We start from the raw sequence: 16739 nt of genomic DNA, 5'->3' as shown, positions 1-16739 counted from the left end.
CGCTTCTCTCAATCTACCTTCTACCTCCACCTCTTCACCCTTTCCTGCCACATTTGCACCCAAGTATCTAAAACTATCCACTTCCTCCAGTCGCTCTCCCTTAATGCTCACTTCCAGTCTGCTGCCACTTTCACCCCTTGTACCTCTCACCACCTTACTTTTACCCACATTTATCTTCAACTTTCTTCTTTCACACACTCCCCTAAATTCTGACACCATCTTCCTCAATCCCTCCTCTGATCCTGCCACAAGCGCAGTGTCATCCGCAAACAACAACTGGCTCACCTCCCACTTTTCTCCACTTTCTTTAAATATCTCCAATCCCTGACCCACCACCCTTGCATTTACCTCTTGCACCACCCCATCCATGTACAAGTTGAACAGCCAGGGTGACATAACACATCCCTGACAAAATCCCACCTTTACCTCGAACCACTAACTCTCTCTATTTCTAATCCTGACACATGCTCTACTACTCTCATAAAAACTCTTGACAGCTCCTAGAAGCTTTCCTCCTATCCCGTACATCTGCTTTCCTTCTATGAAGGAGTGAAAGAAATACAGTTGAAGTTGACACAAATCTTGAGCCTTGTAAAAAGACCAAATGTCAGATTCCAGGGAACATTTCCAGATGGAGGTGGCAGTGTTGGGTTTTGAAGATGGGTGTCTGGAAGACAATTCTCAAAGGACAGTGTTTCTAAACCAGGGTTCCCTGGAACCCTAAGGGTTCCACAAGAACAAGTGAGATGAGCTAATGCACTTTTGATTTTTTATTTAATTTCATATATGTAATATAATTAAACACGCATGACATGTTCTTGGTTATTGTAATAATATAGACAACATCCTATCTAACCTGCTATTACAATGAAAATAAAATGAGAAAGATATGGTATATATTTTTTTGTGCAGGGGTTCCTTGAGACATGCAGTTTATTTTAAAAGTTTCACGAGGGAAAAAGGTTGAGAAACGGTGCTCTAGGGCATCCATCAAGATTATTACTTGCAGGTATCTTGTTTTGTCTCGTTGTGGATATCATAAGCACAAATTCGTTTGCAGGAATGGCATTGCAGTGGGGCAGGCTGCATGTACAAAAATTGAGGGAAACAATTTTCTAAAATACATTTATAATCATTAATTAGTAAGTACATTGGATCCCTCTCCAATCACGATTGAGGCAACTCACAGTAAACATGTGAGTAATTATGCGCAAAGGTCTGCCTAGCTTTGAAGACCTGCACATATAACACAGCCAGGTGAAAGCTGATCTGGAGAATTATGAAGGGCTGTGCATGAGGCACGTGGTAAAAGTCTACCTTATCTAATGTGAACATTTCCCCCCAAAGTACCCTCAAATGTCTTAGTACCCCATTAAAACCCTGGCTAGTCTATCCGTGACATTGACATAATAAACATACCCAGACAAGTCATCTATATATATATATATATATATATATATATATATATATATATATATATATACACACACACACACATACAGGGGATCCTCAAGTTATGAAGGAGTTCTGTTACTACGCTATGCTGTAAACTGATTTTTGGCATAGGTCTGAACCAGCCTAAGAACCTTCCATGGTTATTAATTTCTCTTTCTTTGGTGCACTGCAGTATCTTATGCTTGGGAGCTATAGTGAAGCTTAAAAAATAAATAAAATAAAATAAATAAATAAATAAAAAATCCTCTGCACTTACCATTTTTTTTTTTTTTTTTTTGTATTATAAGAAACACAAAAAGCTTCAGCAAAGGAAATGTACAGGGACAAACCCTGCCAGCGTTATAACCATAAAACGGCAGAAATAGACTGTCGTAACCCAAGAACCCCCAGTATATACCAAATGCTTTTTCCCCATTACAAGGGAGGTAGCCAAATAAAGGCACATACCCACTCCCATCCACCACCTTTTCCTCCCACTCAGCTTCTCATGAATGATGGGTCATCCCTATATCAATCCAGTGCCCTGGGTTAGAAGCAATGCAATGCAAGGCACATCACATCCACAGCAAGACCACTTCACTTAATCAGTGACCTCCCTCTTCATGCACAAAAAAGATGGGGAGAAATCCCTTTGGGTTGCATCAAAATATCATTCACACATAACCATTCCCTACCCACCCTTCCCTTCTTTGCATCACGGTATCATTTATACATAGTCACTCTCCACTCACCCTTCCAACTTGCCGCTATCCTCTACCCTTGAGCTTTACCTTTAACTTTCTCCTATCGCATAACTTCCCAAACTTTTGTCACTGCCTTAATCCCCCCTCACCCTACCACAAGCAGTGTTGTCAGCAAACAACAACTGGCTCACCTCCCACTTTTCTCCATTATCTTTATCCATCTCCAGTCCCCTGCCCACTACCCATGCATTTACCACCCCACATCACCCCATCCATGTACACATTGAACAGCCATGGCAACATCAAACATCCCTGAAGCAGCCCTACCATTGCCCCAAACAAATTGTTCTCTCTATCTCTTGTCAAAACTCAAATGTCCTTAACCTCTTCACTCCGGGAAACATCGCACGTCGGGCAGCTAATGCTGCCAGACGTGCGATGTTGCATCATAATAATCGCATTATAAAAAATAAAGTCAGTGCTCAACCTTCATTCTCTTTCACCCGTGTATTTAGATAACCATAGAAAATTGATGAAGCCAGTTTAGAGAGAATGGAAATTACGTAGGTACGACTACAATAAATATAATCAAGATGCCGACATCGGCATCATCGAGTACCCACTTGCTCCTCATGCCGCCTACGTAGGCGTCACCGTATGGAAGTGGTTAACAGCTTTCTCTCAATACCATATATCTACAAAACCTCCCATAGTACCTTCCTGTCTACCTTGTCACAAGCCTTTTCCAAATCCATAAAGACCCAAAATACATTTTTACCTCTTCCTAAAACTTTCTCACATATCTGCCTTACTACAAAAAATCTGATCCATGCAACCCCTACCTTTCCTAAACCAACATTGTTCCTTACCAATTACTGCCTCTGTTCCTCTCTTAATCTTTTCAATTAAAACTCTCCCATATACCTTCCCAACTACACTCAACTATTCCCTCTGAAACTATTACACTAACATTTGTCCCCTTTCTCCTTGTAAAAGCAGAACTGTACAGGCACTCCTCTATAGCACTCTCCCCTCCTTTAGACACACATTAAATAACCTCATTAGCCATTCCAATATTACTGTACCTCCCTTCCTCAGTGACTGCAAGACTACCATCTCACCCAGGTGCCTTACCCGTTTTCATAATTTTCAAAAGTACCTGACCTCACCCTTTCTTTTTTCTCCTCCCCATCACAGTCATGTTCTTAGCACCTCCCACAAGGACAGATGACTATCACAAAAAAACTCTAGACACTATTTTTGAATGGATTCAAATACAGGAAATGAAGTTCAATGGAGGAGAAGAAAAAAGAGAAAAAGAGAACAAAAAACTGCAAACTGGCAATAGTGGCAAAAGACCATCCTTGAACTATTCCTTGGGAAGTGAACTTACAAAAGCAAAAGAGGAGAAAGATTTGGGAGTGTTGATAAAAGACAACACATCACCTAACAGACATATCAGAAGGATCGTGGGAGAGACATACGGACTACTGAAAATCAAAGTGGTGTTTCACTATATGATGAAAATACTGATCTGCCCAAGAATGAAATGTGCGTCAGTGGTATTGTGGCGAGTTGAGTGCTCTTTGTCCTTTCGTGTGTAGCGACAAATGTGCCCAGCAACGGAAGCTCCACCCCCACACTGTGCAAGCTAGGTCACATGGATGATGCTCTGGGAGATGATTGGCCAAGACCCTGCACTGCGACCCAAGATACCCCAAACGTGGGTCACCCAGGTTGGAGGTGCATCATTATGCTCTGAGAGAGCACACATGCCAGTCACACACTATGAATGCAGCACATTTGCATCCTCACAGAAGGTAACCTGTCCTCTTACTAAGTATTTCAGCGGCTTTGACCCATCGTTTTTTGCTCATATTTCCGAAATAATCATTCACATCAGCATGGTACATTAGCACAGCCTAATTCACACCCGGCCATAATTTTTGACGTTATAGTGTATTCACAAGTGTATTCAATTACGGTGTTTACTCTTGATATTGTGTGTGTCGTAGCCGACACCCGTGAAGTAAATCGAAGAAGTGAAGTTGGGATACACGAGGTAGTTTGTGATGACGTCACGACTTCACCTGTTCGATTTACTTCACGGGTGTCGGCTACGATACACTTAATATCAAGAGTAAACGCCGTAATTAAATACACTTGTAAATGCACTCTAACGTCAAAAATTATGGCTGGGTGTGAATTAGGCTGTGCTAATATATCATACTGATGTGAATGGTTATTTCGGAAATATGATCAAAAAACGATGGGTCAAAGCCGCTGAAATACTTAGTAGTTTGCAAACAACTATTTCACTCCATGCATACAATTATCGACAAATAAAAACCGAGCTGTTGTTTGTATTTAACCTCACCCTCAACTACGCATTTCCATCGTATGGTCCCCACACAGAGTGAAGGATATAAGCAAGATTGAGGGAATATATTGGGCTGCAACCAAATTAGTTCCCAGCCTAGTAGATAAACTATACGAGGAAAGACTAATAGCACTGGGTCTGCCAACTTTGAAAGATCAAAGAGAAAGAGGTAATATGATTACAGTAATCAGGTCACTAAAGAAGATAAATATTGACAGAGAGATCTGACTATATACGCAAGGGCTTTAAGAGGTCATGGGAGCAAATTAAGAAGGACCACATGTCTACAAGATGTGGAGAAATGCAGTTTTCCACATAATGCATAAATACTTGGAATAACTTTGACGGTGATATAGCTCAAACAATATACGAGTTCAAATTGAGCTACAAATCAAGGATATAGAGTATGTTGGAACTACATGAATTCAAGGCTAGCCACGATAAAAAAAAATGAAAATAGGAGACAGAATCCAACAAGCAATGCTCTTTTCCTGTATACAATTAGGTAAATACACACAACTCCTTGCCCACTGGAGTTACCGACTCTGGAGCAAAGAAGAGAGGCAACCTACCATCTACAGAATCATGAAGGGCACAGAAATATTCGATAGAGACGACTTGTTAAACTGGGACAAGAGAAACACAAAGAGGACATGGAAAGAAAATAAAAAACATAGTTATAGAAGAGATCTGAAGAAAAAGTTTTCCACATAGAGTGGTGGACACTTGGAGCAAACTGGATGAAAAAATAGTGTGAGCAAAAACCATTCATGAATTAAAGAGCAAACTAGACACTGTGAGATACAAAGGCGGGACACCATGAGCATAGCTCCCCTCCCCATAAAATACAATTAGGTAAATACAGGAGTTGGAGTGTAGTGATGTTGAAACATTTCAGCCCTGGGCAGGACTCTAACTCAGCTGAGCTAGCAGTTGTGAATTATACCACTGCACCATCAAGCCCTGTGTGTCTCTCATCCTGTACTTGAAAAACTGATTTACAATCATCCTGTTAATCCATTTCATTTCCCAATTCATATTTAGGTATCTCGTTATACAAAACAGACTAATAATTTAATTCACAAGGAAGTAGCAATGGTATTGAAGTATTACTATATGTATATATATATATATCAACTGAGTTACAAGACACAACATGCCTATGTAAAAATAGTAAGCCCCTTCCATATCCAAACTAACTGGGCCACTGAATGGCTAGGTTTTGCAAGGCCAAAGTGTTCCTCAAGGTGGGCATTAGATCACTCTCCATCACACCAACATGTGGGAAGTTCAATCTCCCTTGGGGGACCCCATTTTGATTTGTGGGGCCTGCTTAGGGCCTGTTGAGATACTGGCAAGGTCTAGATATGGGAGGGATTACTGTAGATGTTTGTATTAGATTGTAATGCTCATGAATACCACCTAAATCAACTATACAGTAGGCCACTTCTAATGAAAACATTGCAAGAACATAAATAAAAAAACAAGTTATAGAAATTAACTTCAATTTTTTTTTCTTTATAGCCCCCCCCCCTCCTATATACTTTTATGAACTTCTGTGAGACCTCTATGGACCAGTCACAAAGCATTATAATTGAAGGCCAAGTCCCCATTCAGTTGAATAACAACAACTGTCAACTTCTACTCCATCCTTAAATTTTACCTTTACAACCTCTAAGACTCACCCCCTCTATCAATTTTCATTAGAGCTGGCTGAGGCATAAATATAGCATTAGACCCAAATGCAGAGCATTAGGCCTACAATGATAGATTAATGTTAGGCCTATGAGGCACAATACTAGGTATATGAACCACTGTATTAGGCTTAATAAAAAACAGATGTCAGGTAGGCCGGGTAAACTAGTTTGGTCTCCCCTCTCCCTCTACTAATCTATTTATATATAAATATCTTGCCCCTAGTGTTGGCAAGCTACACAAGTACTGCACAGTAATATTTCAGTGGTCAATTTAGCCAGCCAACCAAATCTAACCCCAGCAAGGTCAAGGATTAACCTCCCTTAGCTTGGGTTCCTGGGGATGGGACCAAAGACCAAGTCTCATGTTTTTCAATTTTAAATGAAATATACATAAATTATGCCCAACAAAATATTGATGCCAAGGTATAGAAATGTAAGGCCATGTAACAGAACAGAAATAATTTTAAACAGAACCCAAATCTACAAAGGTGGCTGGACAAGGCATATACCCACCCTTTACCTATTCATCATTCATTAAAAGTTTATCCTATATATCTTAGCTCCTTGTGGTTGAAGGACATTCACCATTCCCTGCCCGCTGACTGGGTCATGAGCAATACAGCAAGACCTCCTCAGCAGGCCCCCATAGACACAGACAAGTTCTTCTCAAATGCTTCCAGTATACAATCAAAGAGAGGGGTCCACACACAGTGGTCTCCTGGATTGGACATCAGAGTGGATCAATGAGACTAACCACCACTTGCCAAGTCCATTATCATATCACCTCCATTTGTAAGTCCTGTCATGCGGAACTGGCACCTGGTCTCGTGAAGCACAAGGCCCAAGATCTCTGTCCCCTGATGCCTGACATCCTGACGGCACACTGAAATTCAATCACTGGAAGGTCTAGGACTGTTGCAAGGTTTCTATTCAGTTAAACTTGAGGAACAAAGCTCAAGACAAGAAGGCAGTTTACCACCTACTGCCATTTCTAGTATGAAACATAAACCACATAGAAAAAAACCCTCTCGCACATGGTGAAAACCACACTGGCATACTTGCATTCATGACACCATCCACCATTAAAACAGTTGCTAATGACACAGAACAGGACTGGACACAAATTCAAACTGACCCTGATGCAACCAACACAGAGTAACTTGTACTACAATGCCCCATACTAACAATCCCTGGGCAGACACAATAGATCTTCCCTGAGTGACTTTGCACTAAGCATAAAAAGGCCTCAAGTGCCCCCCTTCCTCCCTGTGTCCACACACTACATACCATGTCCTTCGTATTTATCTTTTCTTACATGTATTTTTTCAGCAAATATTTTGCACATTTTCTTCATTCCAAATACAGTTATTATAGTAAAGAACATGTTATCCATATAAGAGCTTGTAAGATACTGATCATTGCCTACACACTACCCTCCCACTAATGGGTATGGGCACTGTGGGCGACTGCTTCCCTTTGATTGCTTGGTGGGCAGAGCTTCTGGCAGCCCCAGTGAGCTATATCATACATATAAACACTCCCCATGACACAGTATCTATTAGGAAGTAAAATATTCCTCACGTGAGAGGACACGTGTATGATGTGGACAGGCCTACTGCAAACCACCACAAGGATGACATGCTTCTGAAGCAGTCACTTTTTTTTTAGACTATTCAACAGACAACCATGGTTCTGCGAGCCAGTGGAATTGTATGAGTGATCATGTGGAATAACCCATGCTGAGGATATGAAGGGGACCCCCATAGAATTTATGGCTGTGAGAACTCTTAGAGAAATCACAAGTATCAGCCATCAATCCACTGTTCCCTGTAATTTGTCCAACTACAAATCTGGAACCCCATAGCAGGAAGCAATGCATGGCCCTGTCACTTTTCTATCCCAGAAAGTTGGTCACACAATAGTACATACATACATATACCAAAGGCTTTTTCCCCTTTACATGGGGGGTAGCCAAAAAGAAAAAGGCATAGAAACCACTCCCACCCATTTCATTTCCCATATATTCCACTCCCCTCCACCCTCCCTCCTATCTTGGTACCTCATGGATGAAGGGTCATCCCTGCATCCTGTCCACTGCCCTGGGTCAGAAGCAGTGTCGCAAGACACAGCACATCCGCACAAGAGTAAGATTGCTATATCTGACAGATGGGGGTGGAGCAGGTTATTCTGCATTCCATCATTCCACACCTGCACCTTGTATTCCACCTTACCCTTGTGAGTCTACACCCTTACCTCAGGTGCACACACATCCATACACACCCAAGGGTGATACCAATTATATAAATGAACAACCTAGCAGTCCACTGGAGACTTGAGGATGGATGCAAAATATCCTAAATGCAGTAAAACACGTAACTTCCCAATGCTGGAAAATGACTTGGAGGACTAAACAGGAAGCCACCAGTCATCTGTTCTCCAGATATGAAAAATGTGATAAAAGCAAGTCATCTCTCCAGCCCTTTCCACCAATTACAAGTTACTTATGGTTGTATCTCTGGGTGGAGATCAGGATGTCAACAGACCCCATAGGCAAGCATTCTGAATCCTGAGGGGGTTTTTGATTCCAAAGACGAGACCTTACTACAAGCACCCAATTTTGTTTTGGACTTGGAGATCTGGACTCTAGTCAAATACAAATAATACCAGAGCTACCCTTGAATTACCTCTGGGTCCCAACAATTAAGAAATGAGGGATCAAGGAGCTACACAAGTGAAAATCTACATCATGACGAACTGAATTTTAATTTACACAACTGCCATCAACAGTTCTGTAAAACAATTATACTTCATTCAAGTATCTTATCAATACTGTGAAAATATTAAACCAAAGAAACCAATGACAAGTACTTGCATGTGATGGTCTTACAATATGGACAATGAAACTGCACATTTTCAAAACCCATCAACTGCCTCATCTCCATCAGGAAGTGGCATTGACACTGTCTCCAGACTGGGTCCAAGATCTCTCTCTCTTTTTTCTTTTTCATCAATTTAACTGTATTTCTCACATTTTTTCACAAATGGAGAACTAGCGATCAGCTACTGCTCTCCTCTCCCTAAGCTGGTGATGTAGAAACAGTTCCACACTGATACAACACAGACAACAATCCAAAGTTCCCTCCCAATAAGATCTTTGGGAGGTTCTGAAGGCCATTGCCAGCCACTGTGAATCTGCGGGTTTTCTACTTGAAACTCAGGGCAACAACTGACTCATAGAGTGGTTTGAGCAGGCGTCAATTTTCAATTCCCCATGTACTGTAAGGTCAGCACTATTTTTGAGCTGTGGAGTAGGTAGAGTCTGTTGCCATAGAGATGATAAATGAATATATGTGGAATTATGTTATAAGTTGGTGTGCTGAATAACATAACCTAACCTTATCGAATCTAACATTACTTAATGTAATGTAATCGCTCACTCAAAATGATGCCCATTCAAACTGGCATTCTCATATCAACCAACTCCTCTGGTACGTGACCTCCAGACATATCAATTCTATCAACTTAGAAAATGAGTAATGGCAATATGTACTTCTGACAAATTCAAAGTATTTCCTCAAAATAGATATCTAAAGAGCATAAATGAGAAAAAACAAAGTGACTGATCTATAGGCTACATAAGCAAAAGAGCTGTGGAAGGCAAAGGTGGAAGGAGTGAATATGAAGGGGCATCATAGGATGAGATGGATGGATGGGGTAAAAGGGGCTTTGGGGAAGAGGGGAAGGTCTGTTGAGGAAGGACGGGAGAGGACAGAAGATGGGTGAATGGAGAATGGTTGTATATGATGATGGGATGCATGAGGTGGAAGGGGTGGGGGGATGGGGGGTGAGGTAGTATGTGAGAAAAATTTGATGCAGCCCGAAGGGATTTCTCCACGTCTTCTCCTTTTATGCATGGGGGGGACGGGTCGCCAATTTAATGAAGCGGCCTTGCTGTGGATGTGCTGTGTCTTGCGACACTGCCTCTGTCCCAGGGCAGTGGACAAGGTGCAGGGATGACCTGTCATCCAGGAGGTGCTAAGATTAGAGGGAGGGTGGAGTGTATTTAGGGATGGAATGGGTGGGAATGGTTTTATGCCTTTTTCTTTTTGGCTACCTCCCTTGTAAGGGGGAAAAAGCTTTGGTATATGTATGTTTAACAGAGCTCCTCGAGACGCCATCTTTGTTTTGATAGATTTGGAGGTCCAGACAATAATGACAACCCTGATTACCTCTGGAATTGTAGGTACCACATTACTAAATGCAGGTTAGGTTAGAATAGACAAATTGATCACACTTTAATTTTTTTGACATCCACACCTATCAAAACAAATATGGCATCTCCAGCAGCTGCCATGGCTCCGTTCATTTGTGTATTACTTTTAGCAACTTTTCAGTTACGGATTTCCACCATGAAAAATGTATATTATGTTGGAGTATTATAATTTACAAAGTAAATATTTAGAAATGCACACCTATGTGATATAGCAATAGAAAATTAATTATCAATTTTGTAAATTATATTACAGGTACAACAACATACTATGCAATTTTCTTAGTAGAAATCAATAACAAAAAAGTTGCTAAAACCGATTTATTAATGAAGTCGCAGTGGTTGAATGATACGCCATGTTTGTTTTGATAGATGCCGAGGTCAAAGAAATTAAAGGATAATAAATTCATCTATTCTAACCTAACCTATATTTAATAATTCGGTACCTCAAATTCTAAAGATCATTCAGGTCGTCATCGTTATGGATGCTGATGGCCGGATTATTACTTATCTCAGGCAATTAACAGACGATGGCATAACCCCGTGTTCTCTCAAAAAGTTCAAGGAAGCCCTATTGTCTTTGTAACTGCACTTATTAATGTCACCTGGGGTTGGAGAACACCTGGTCCACAACATGAAAGCCGTCGTCTAACTGACAGTGACTGGACTGGACAGAAAACAACATGGTGTCTGGACTGTATCCTAGCAGCTTCGTTCTTTAGTAGATTTGTTTGTAGCAAGGTTTTATTGTTATTTATTTCCGCCAAGAAAATTGCATATTACATTCATGTATTATAATTTACAAAATTATCTAATTTTCTAATGTTATATTCTGTAGGTGTGCACAACTAAAATAATACTATTTACAAAATTAGTATTTAACTTTCTATTGCCATATTGTGTAGGTGTGCACTTATGAAAATTTACCAGAACAAGAGAAGTGTACAGACGCTCCTCTATTTACGTTCATTTGTTTTACGTTTTTTCGATTTTACGTTTAAACTGCCTGTAAAAATTTTTTTTATTTTTTTTTAGTGAATTTTTAGTTTAGCACGCTCTCCGTAGTTCAAACGATACTTACACATGACGCTGCGTCCATTGTTTACATGGCACAAACGACAGACTGAACGTGCCTTGCCTCCTCCTCCACCATCTCAATTTATGTTGCTTGAATTTGATTTATTTGAAATTAATGTTACAGTAAACTCGCGCTTATCCGAACGCGTTTTAACTGAATAATCGCATTAACCAAACATTTTCTCAATACGGTAGCCATCGCTTCAACCGAACGTATTTGGATCTCAACCGAACATTCAAACACCCCGCCGCCTCTTCCGCCACCCCCGCAAGCTTCACTAAGTGCTCACACGGTGGCAGCACACTCCATGTTTACACCTGATCGGCTGTTTATACTCTATAGAATATGTTTATGAACTATTATAAGCATTTCCATGTGTATGTTATGTTTACAGGTACGAATATGGCAGCCGACATTCCCGCATTAAACTCTACGGGAATGAAACATACAAAGTAGGATTGACCGAACATTTTGGTTAATCGGACATTTCCAATCCCCCTTGGAGTTCGGATAAATGGAAGTTTACTGTATTTTACAATGTTATGTGTATAATTAATGATTTAGGGGTGTTTTATAAGATACGGTAATAGAATTTACGGATGCATAGTACAGTATGAACGGTCATACATTACTAGAACGTACAATAACAACTTACGTTCATTTTCAACTTACGTTCGGCCGTTCGGAATGTAACTAAAACGTAAGTTGAGGAGCGTCTGTATACCTTTCCTTAACCACTTCCATATGGTGACACCTCCGTAGGCGTCATGAGGAGCAAGTGGGTACGTGATGATGCCGACGTCGGCGTCTTGATTATATTTATTGTAGTCGTACCTACGTAACCTCCATTCTCTCTAAACTGGCTTCCTCATATTTTCTATGGTTATCAAAATTCACGGGTGAAAGAGAACGAACAATTGAGCACTGACTTTATTTTTTATAATGCGATTATTATGACGCAACATCGCACGTCGGGCAGCTAATGCTGCCAGACGTGCTATGTGCCCCGGAGTGAAGAGGTTAATATGTTATTCACCAGAATGCAAGCCCACCAACAACATACTCTAATCAGTCATGACAATATAACAATGCTTACACAATAAGAAAATAATCTTCACTCCAAAGTATGCCTAGGTTTTGTTCCAGTAAAATAGATATATATATTCCCCCACCCCTTTAATGGTTAGGTTAGATCAAATCAGCTATCAAGCAATCAAAAAAATTACCAAGATAAAAAAAATATGTCAATAGAAAATAAAATATTAATTTTGTGAATTCTAATACATCAATGTAATACACGTGGTACTTTAGAAGTGCACACATATGCGATACAGAATTAGAAAATTGAATACAGATTTTGTAAATTATAATATGTCAACAAAATCTTTTTTCACAGAAAATGTTGCTAAATGTATACAAACGAACAAAGCAGTGTCGACTTCTTTAGACAACATCTTTGTTTTGATGGATTCAGAGGTCAAAGACAACAATCCTTATGACCTCTTGAATTACTGGTACCACATTAATAAATGCAGGTTAGGTTCGGTTAAAATAGACGAATTTTTCACTACAATTTCTTCGACCTCCACATCACTCTTAACAACTTTATTGAAACCAAGAAAAATGTATATTATGCTGATGCATTATAATTTACAAAATTAATATGGTATTATTTTTGGTTGTGGACACTTACACAATATAGCATTAGAAAATTAAATATTTTTTATTAATTATGACACGAATGTAATATGCGATTTTCTTGGCGGAAATAAATACAAAAAACCTTGATACAAGCAAATTTATTAGTGAACAAATCCACTAGGATATGGTATGGACGTCATGACAGTCCAGTCACTATCAGACAACAGCTTTCATGTTGTGGACCGGGTGTTCTCCAACTTCAGGTGACATTAATAAGCGCTGTTACAAAGACAATAGGGCTTCCTTAGACTTTATGAGAGAACACGGGGTTTTGCCATCGTCTGTTAATTGCCTGACATACATTAATATTCAGTCCATATGCATCCATGACGACAACGACCTGGATGATCTTTAGAATTTGAGGTATCAAATTCATTGGTTTGGTTATGTAGGTTAGGAAGGCCAGGTTAGGTTAGAACAGACTAATTTATCATTTTTTCATTTCTTCGACCTCGGCACCTATCAAAATGGCGTATCATTCAACCACCACAACCGAGTTCGTTAGAAAATAGGATTTATCAACTTTTTTGTTATAAATTTCCACAAAGAAAATTGCATATTACGTTGATCTATTTTAATTTACAAAAATTAATAATTAACTTTCTATTGCTATTTTGCGTAGGTGTGCACAACTAAAATAATGCCATTAATATTTAATTTTCTATTGCTATATTGCAAAGGGTTGCACTTCTAAAAATTTGCCGTAAATGATAATACATTAATAAATGTTTCAGTGGTAGAAATCAATAACAAAGAGTTGCTAAAACCGATACACTCAGAAAACCCTAATGTCAGTAAACTTCAAGATGCCATGTTTGAAGACGAACTTACAGAAGTCTAATAAATTGGTCTCATCTAACCTAACTTCCTATGGGGTATGTGTTTGGCATCTCTTGAGATCATCATATTTCCATTAGTTCATCTTTGACATCAAACAAAAACAAACATGGCGTCTCTGCTCACCAATGTCCAAGTTGTAACTACTGTATTGCTTTTAATAAATTTTGTTATTGATTTCCACCACTAAAATGTTTATCATATTGAAGTATTAGAATTTACGAAATTAATATTTTATTTTCTATTGTTATATTGCTTAGGTGTACACTTCTGAATAAGAAAAAAAATACAATATGCTTTTGAAATTGTATATTAATTTTGAAATCTTAAAAATCAACACTAAATAGCTAGTTCCTTATAATAATAATTTATGTAATAATGTACTGAACATAAATTCCAAAAAATATTGAACTATAGTAAATATATAAACTTGATAATGCCCAAAAATAATTACCAATAACATTTCAAATCATACAGTTTGATATAATCATACAAATTAATCAATGCAAACATAGTGTACATTCATCCATTTAAAGGTGAATATTCATATTGATACTTCACCTTTTACATAATCAGAATGTGCACTACCTAATTTGTAAGGATGCAAGTATTGCTGTTTAATAGAACGATAATGTAATTTATTTTGTTACAAATACCTGTAAAAAGTTACAAAACAAAGCTCAAATATTTTTTATGACACTAGTTCCCTTTAAATATGTAAACACCCTGAGGGTAGTTACGTGGTCAATACACAGCAAAATCCGAATTATTTCCCGACAAAAATTTAAACCCAGGCAATTTCTTGCGGACATAGTGTTGTTTCTTGCTATAATTTTGAAAACTTATAGTTCTACGGGAGTTGTGAGCAAACAGAAATTCGACCGTACTTACCCCGTCTAACAGCACCCGGTCCATCAACCATCCTTCCATACTCTCGTTAAATCCATTGCACTTTGTGTTTCCGCTATATTATCAATTAATTTCCATTTCTTTCCGCTTAAACTGTGGTTTCTATTTTCTATATCCATTGGGTGTTTCAGTTTCATGTGGACGACTAACTTGGGCTGGGTTCTCGTTTCCCATGGCCAACACAAAGGAGCACGATGAAGTACCACAGATTTCCGATTATATCACACTTATTTCATTTTTAATGCGTTTCACGACTATACTTGAAACTCGCCATAGTGGGGCGTATGGAATTACATCTGGATTGATTAGATAAAGGCTATGTTGAACAGACACGACATCTTCAATATCGTATCAGCTGATTTCGTCACAAGCAAAATGGAGAACGATTCGAGCACACTAACCTTGGTAAATCAACTTTCGTAACTTCCTTGTATCATTTTCTGGTATGAAGATGCGCCATTGCGAGGGGGTGGGCCATGCTACTGCCTACTTCAATTGATATAGGGAAGGCCAAGGCCGTACTAGGGTGCAACAAACTCAGACCCTACAACTACTTCCACATCCGACACCAACTTCAGTTTTACACCAATTTCACTTACCTACCGGGCTTATGACACTTTCGAAGCCTTTAGCCTCTAATGTCACAATCTTCCTCTTTTACAAATACCATGGGACATGTTTTTGGAGCTAAGGGTTTCCAAACTTCCACAATGAAGAATTTACAGCAATGGTCGATCCTGCGATAGCATCATGGCTGACTGCCTCGTCTCGCAGTTCTACCAACTGTATTAATTTTTCAGTACTTTAAAAATCAGCTCTTCTTGGTCAGTAATCATCAAAAAAGTTGACGTCAAATAACAATATAAAGTAACTAAACAATATATACGATTCATTATTATACTTTTCGTATGCATTGGCCACAGCTGTGTAGGTTACTAGAAGTTCAGTTCTAATTCAATCAGAAACAGAAGTTGTCTATGTTTATTTCTATTGCCAATTTATATATTTAGCTGTCTCTGGTAAAACATAAAAAATATGTCTGAATTAAGTAGTTTAAAGCCACCCTCTATTCGCATAACTTTCTTAAGGCCATTTCACTATGTTCGGAAAGGTTGGTAATAATGGCGCAAAGCTGGCCGCATCGCTTGGTATCCCTCCGTGTGTTCAGCAGAACAACTTCTCCATGGGGCAACTTATTTATGTGCATTATGTAATGCAACAGCCTGAGAGTAATTTCTCTTGAAATGTGTGTTTTGTGATCTATGGTGCTTTTTAGATACCAAATATTTTAGTTATATAACACAGATTGCACCGTTCGGGTAGATGACCGCGCTAGTTTCTCTTGCGGATGACAGGTAGTCACTCCTCCCCTGTTACTTTTGCGTTGAAACCCTTCTTTCAAAATGGAAATTAACCTTGAGTGAGCTGTATGTTTCATGAATACTTGTGCTCCGTGTTCGTGAAATATGAATTTCTAAAACACTACTAGTTTTGTATTCCACAATTTCCGGGATGTTGTACGTCTGGTATCGCGTAGGAAAATTTGCCATTCAATAAATTGATTTAAAAATTATGAATATTTTAAGCGCTAGTAAAACATATCATATTCTCTGTATATTTTAATATACAATTATCTGATATAATTATAAAATATATTGTACAAACACTTAAAAATTATATACATGAATCAAGTTCCTGCTTACCATCTGGTAAATACCAGTAATTACCC

The 16739-nt window shown here is 38.9% G+C and overlaps 1 protein-coding gene across 4 annotated transcripts in view; it reads right to left on the bottom strand.

Moving 5' to 3' along the window:
• Window positions 1-16501, bottom strand: part of Hmt4-20 (Histone methyltransferase 4-20) — a 39501-nt gene extending 23000 nt beyond the window's left edge. The window contains exons 1-2 of one of the 4 annotated variants that reach the window (XM_076197786.1): window positions 15412-15603; window positions 14993-15306 (exon numbers count right to left, since the gene is read on the bottom strand). In XM_076197786.1, coding sequence (XP_076053901.1) covers window positions 14993-15023 — 31 coding nt within the window. In that variant the 5' untranslated portion in view covers window positions 15024-15306; window positions 15412-15603. The other 3 variants (XM_076197788.1, XM_076197787.1, XM_076197785.1) reach the window with 3 other exon arrangements.
• Window positions 16502-16739: the final 238 nt, after the last annotated feature.

This window comes from Oratosquilla oratoria, chromosome 14 (assembly GCF_046742065.1).
Source record: "Oratosquilla oratoria isolate Oo_2021 chromosome 14, ASM4674206v1, whole genome shotgun sequence".
Lineage (NCBI taxonomy): Eukaryota > Metazoa > Arthropoda > Malacostraca > Stomatopoda > Squillidae > Oratosquilla > Oratosquilla oratoria.
This window is presented reverse-complemented; position numbering and strand designations above follow the sequence as displayed.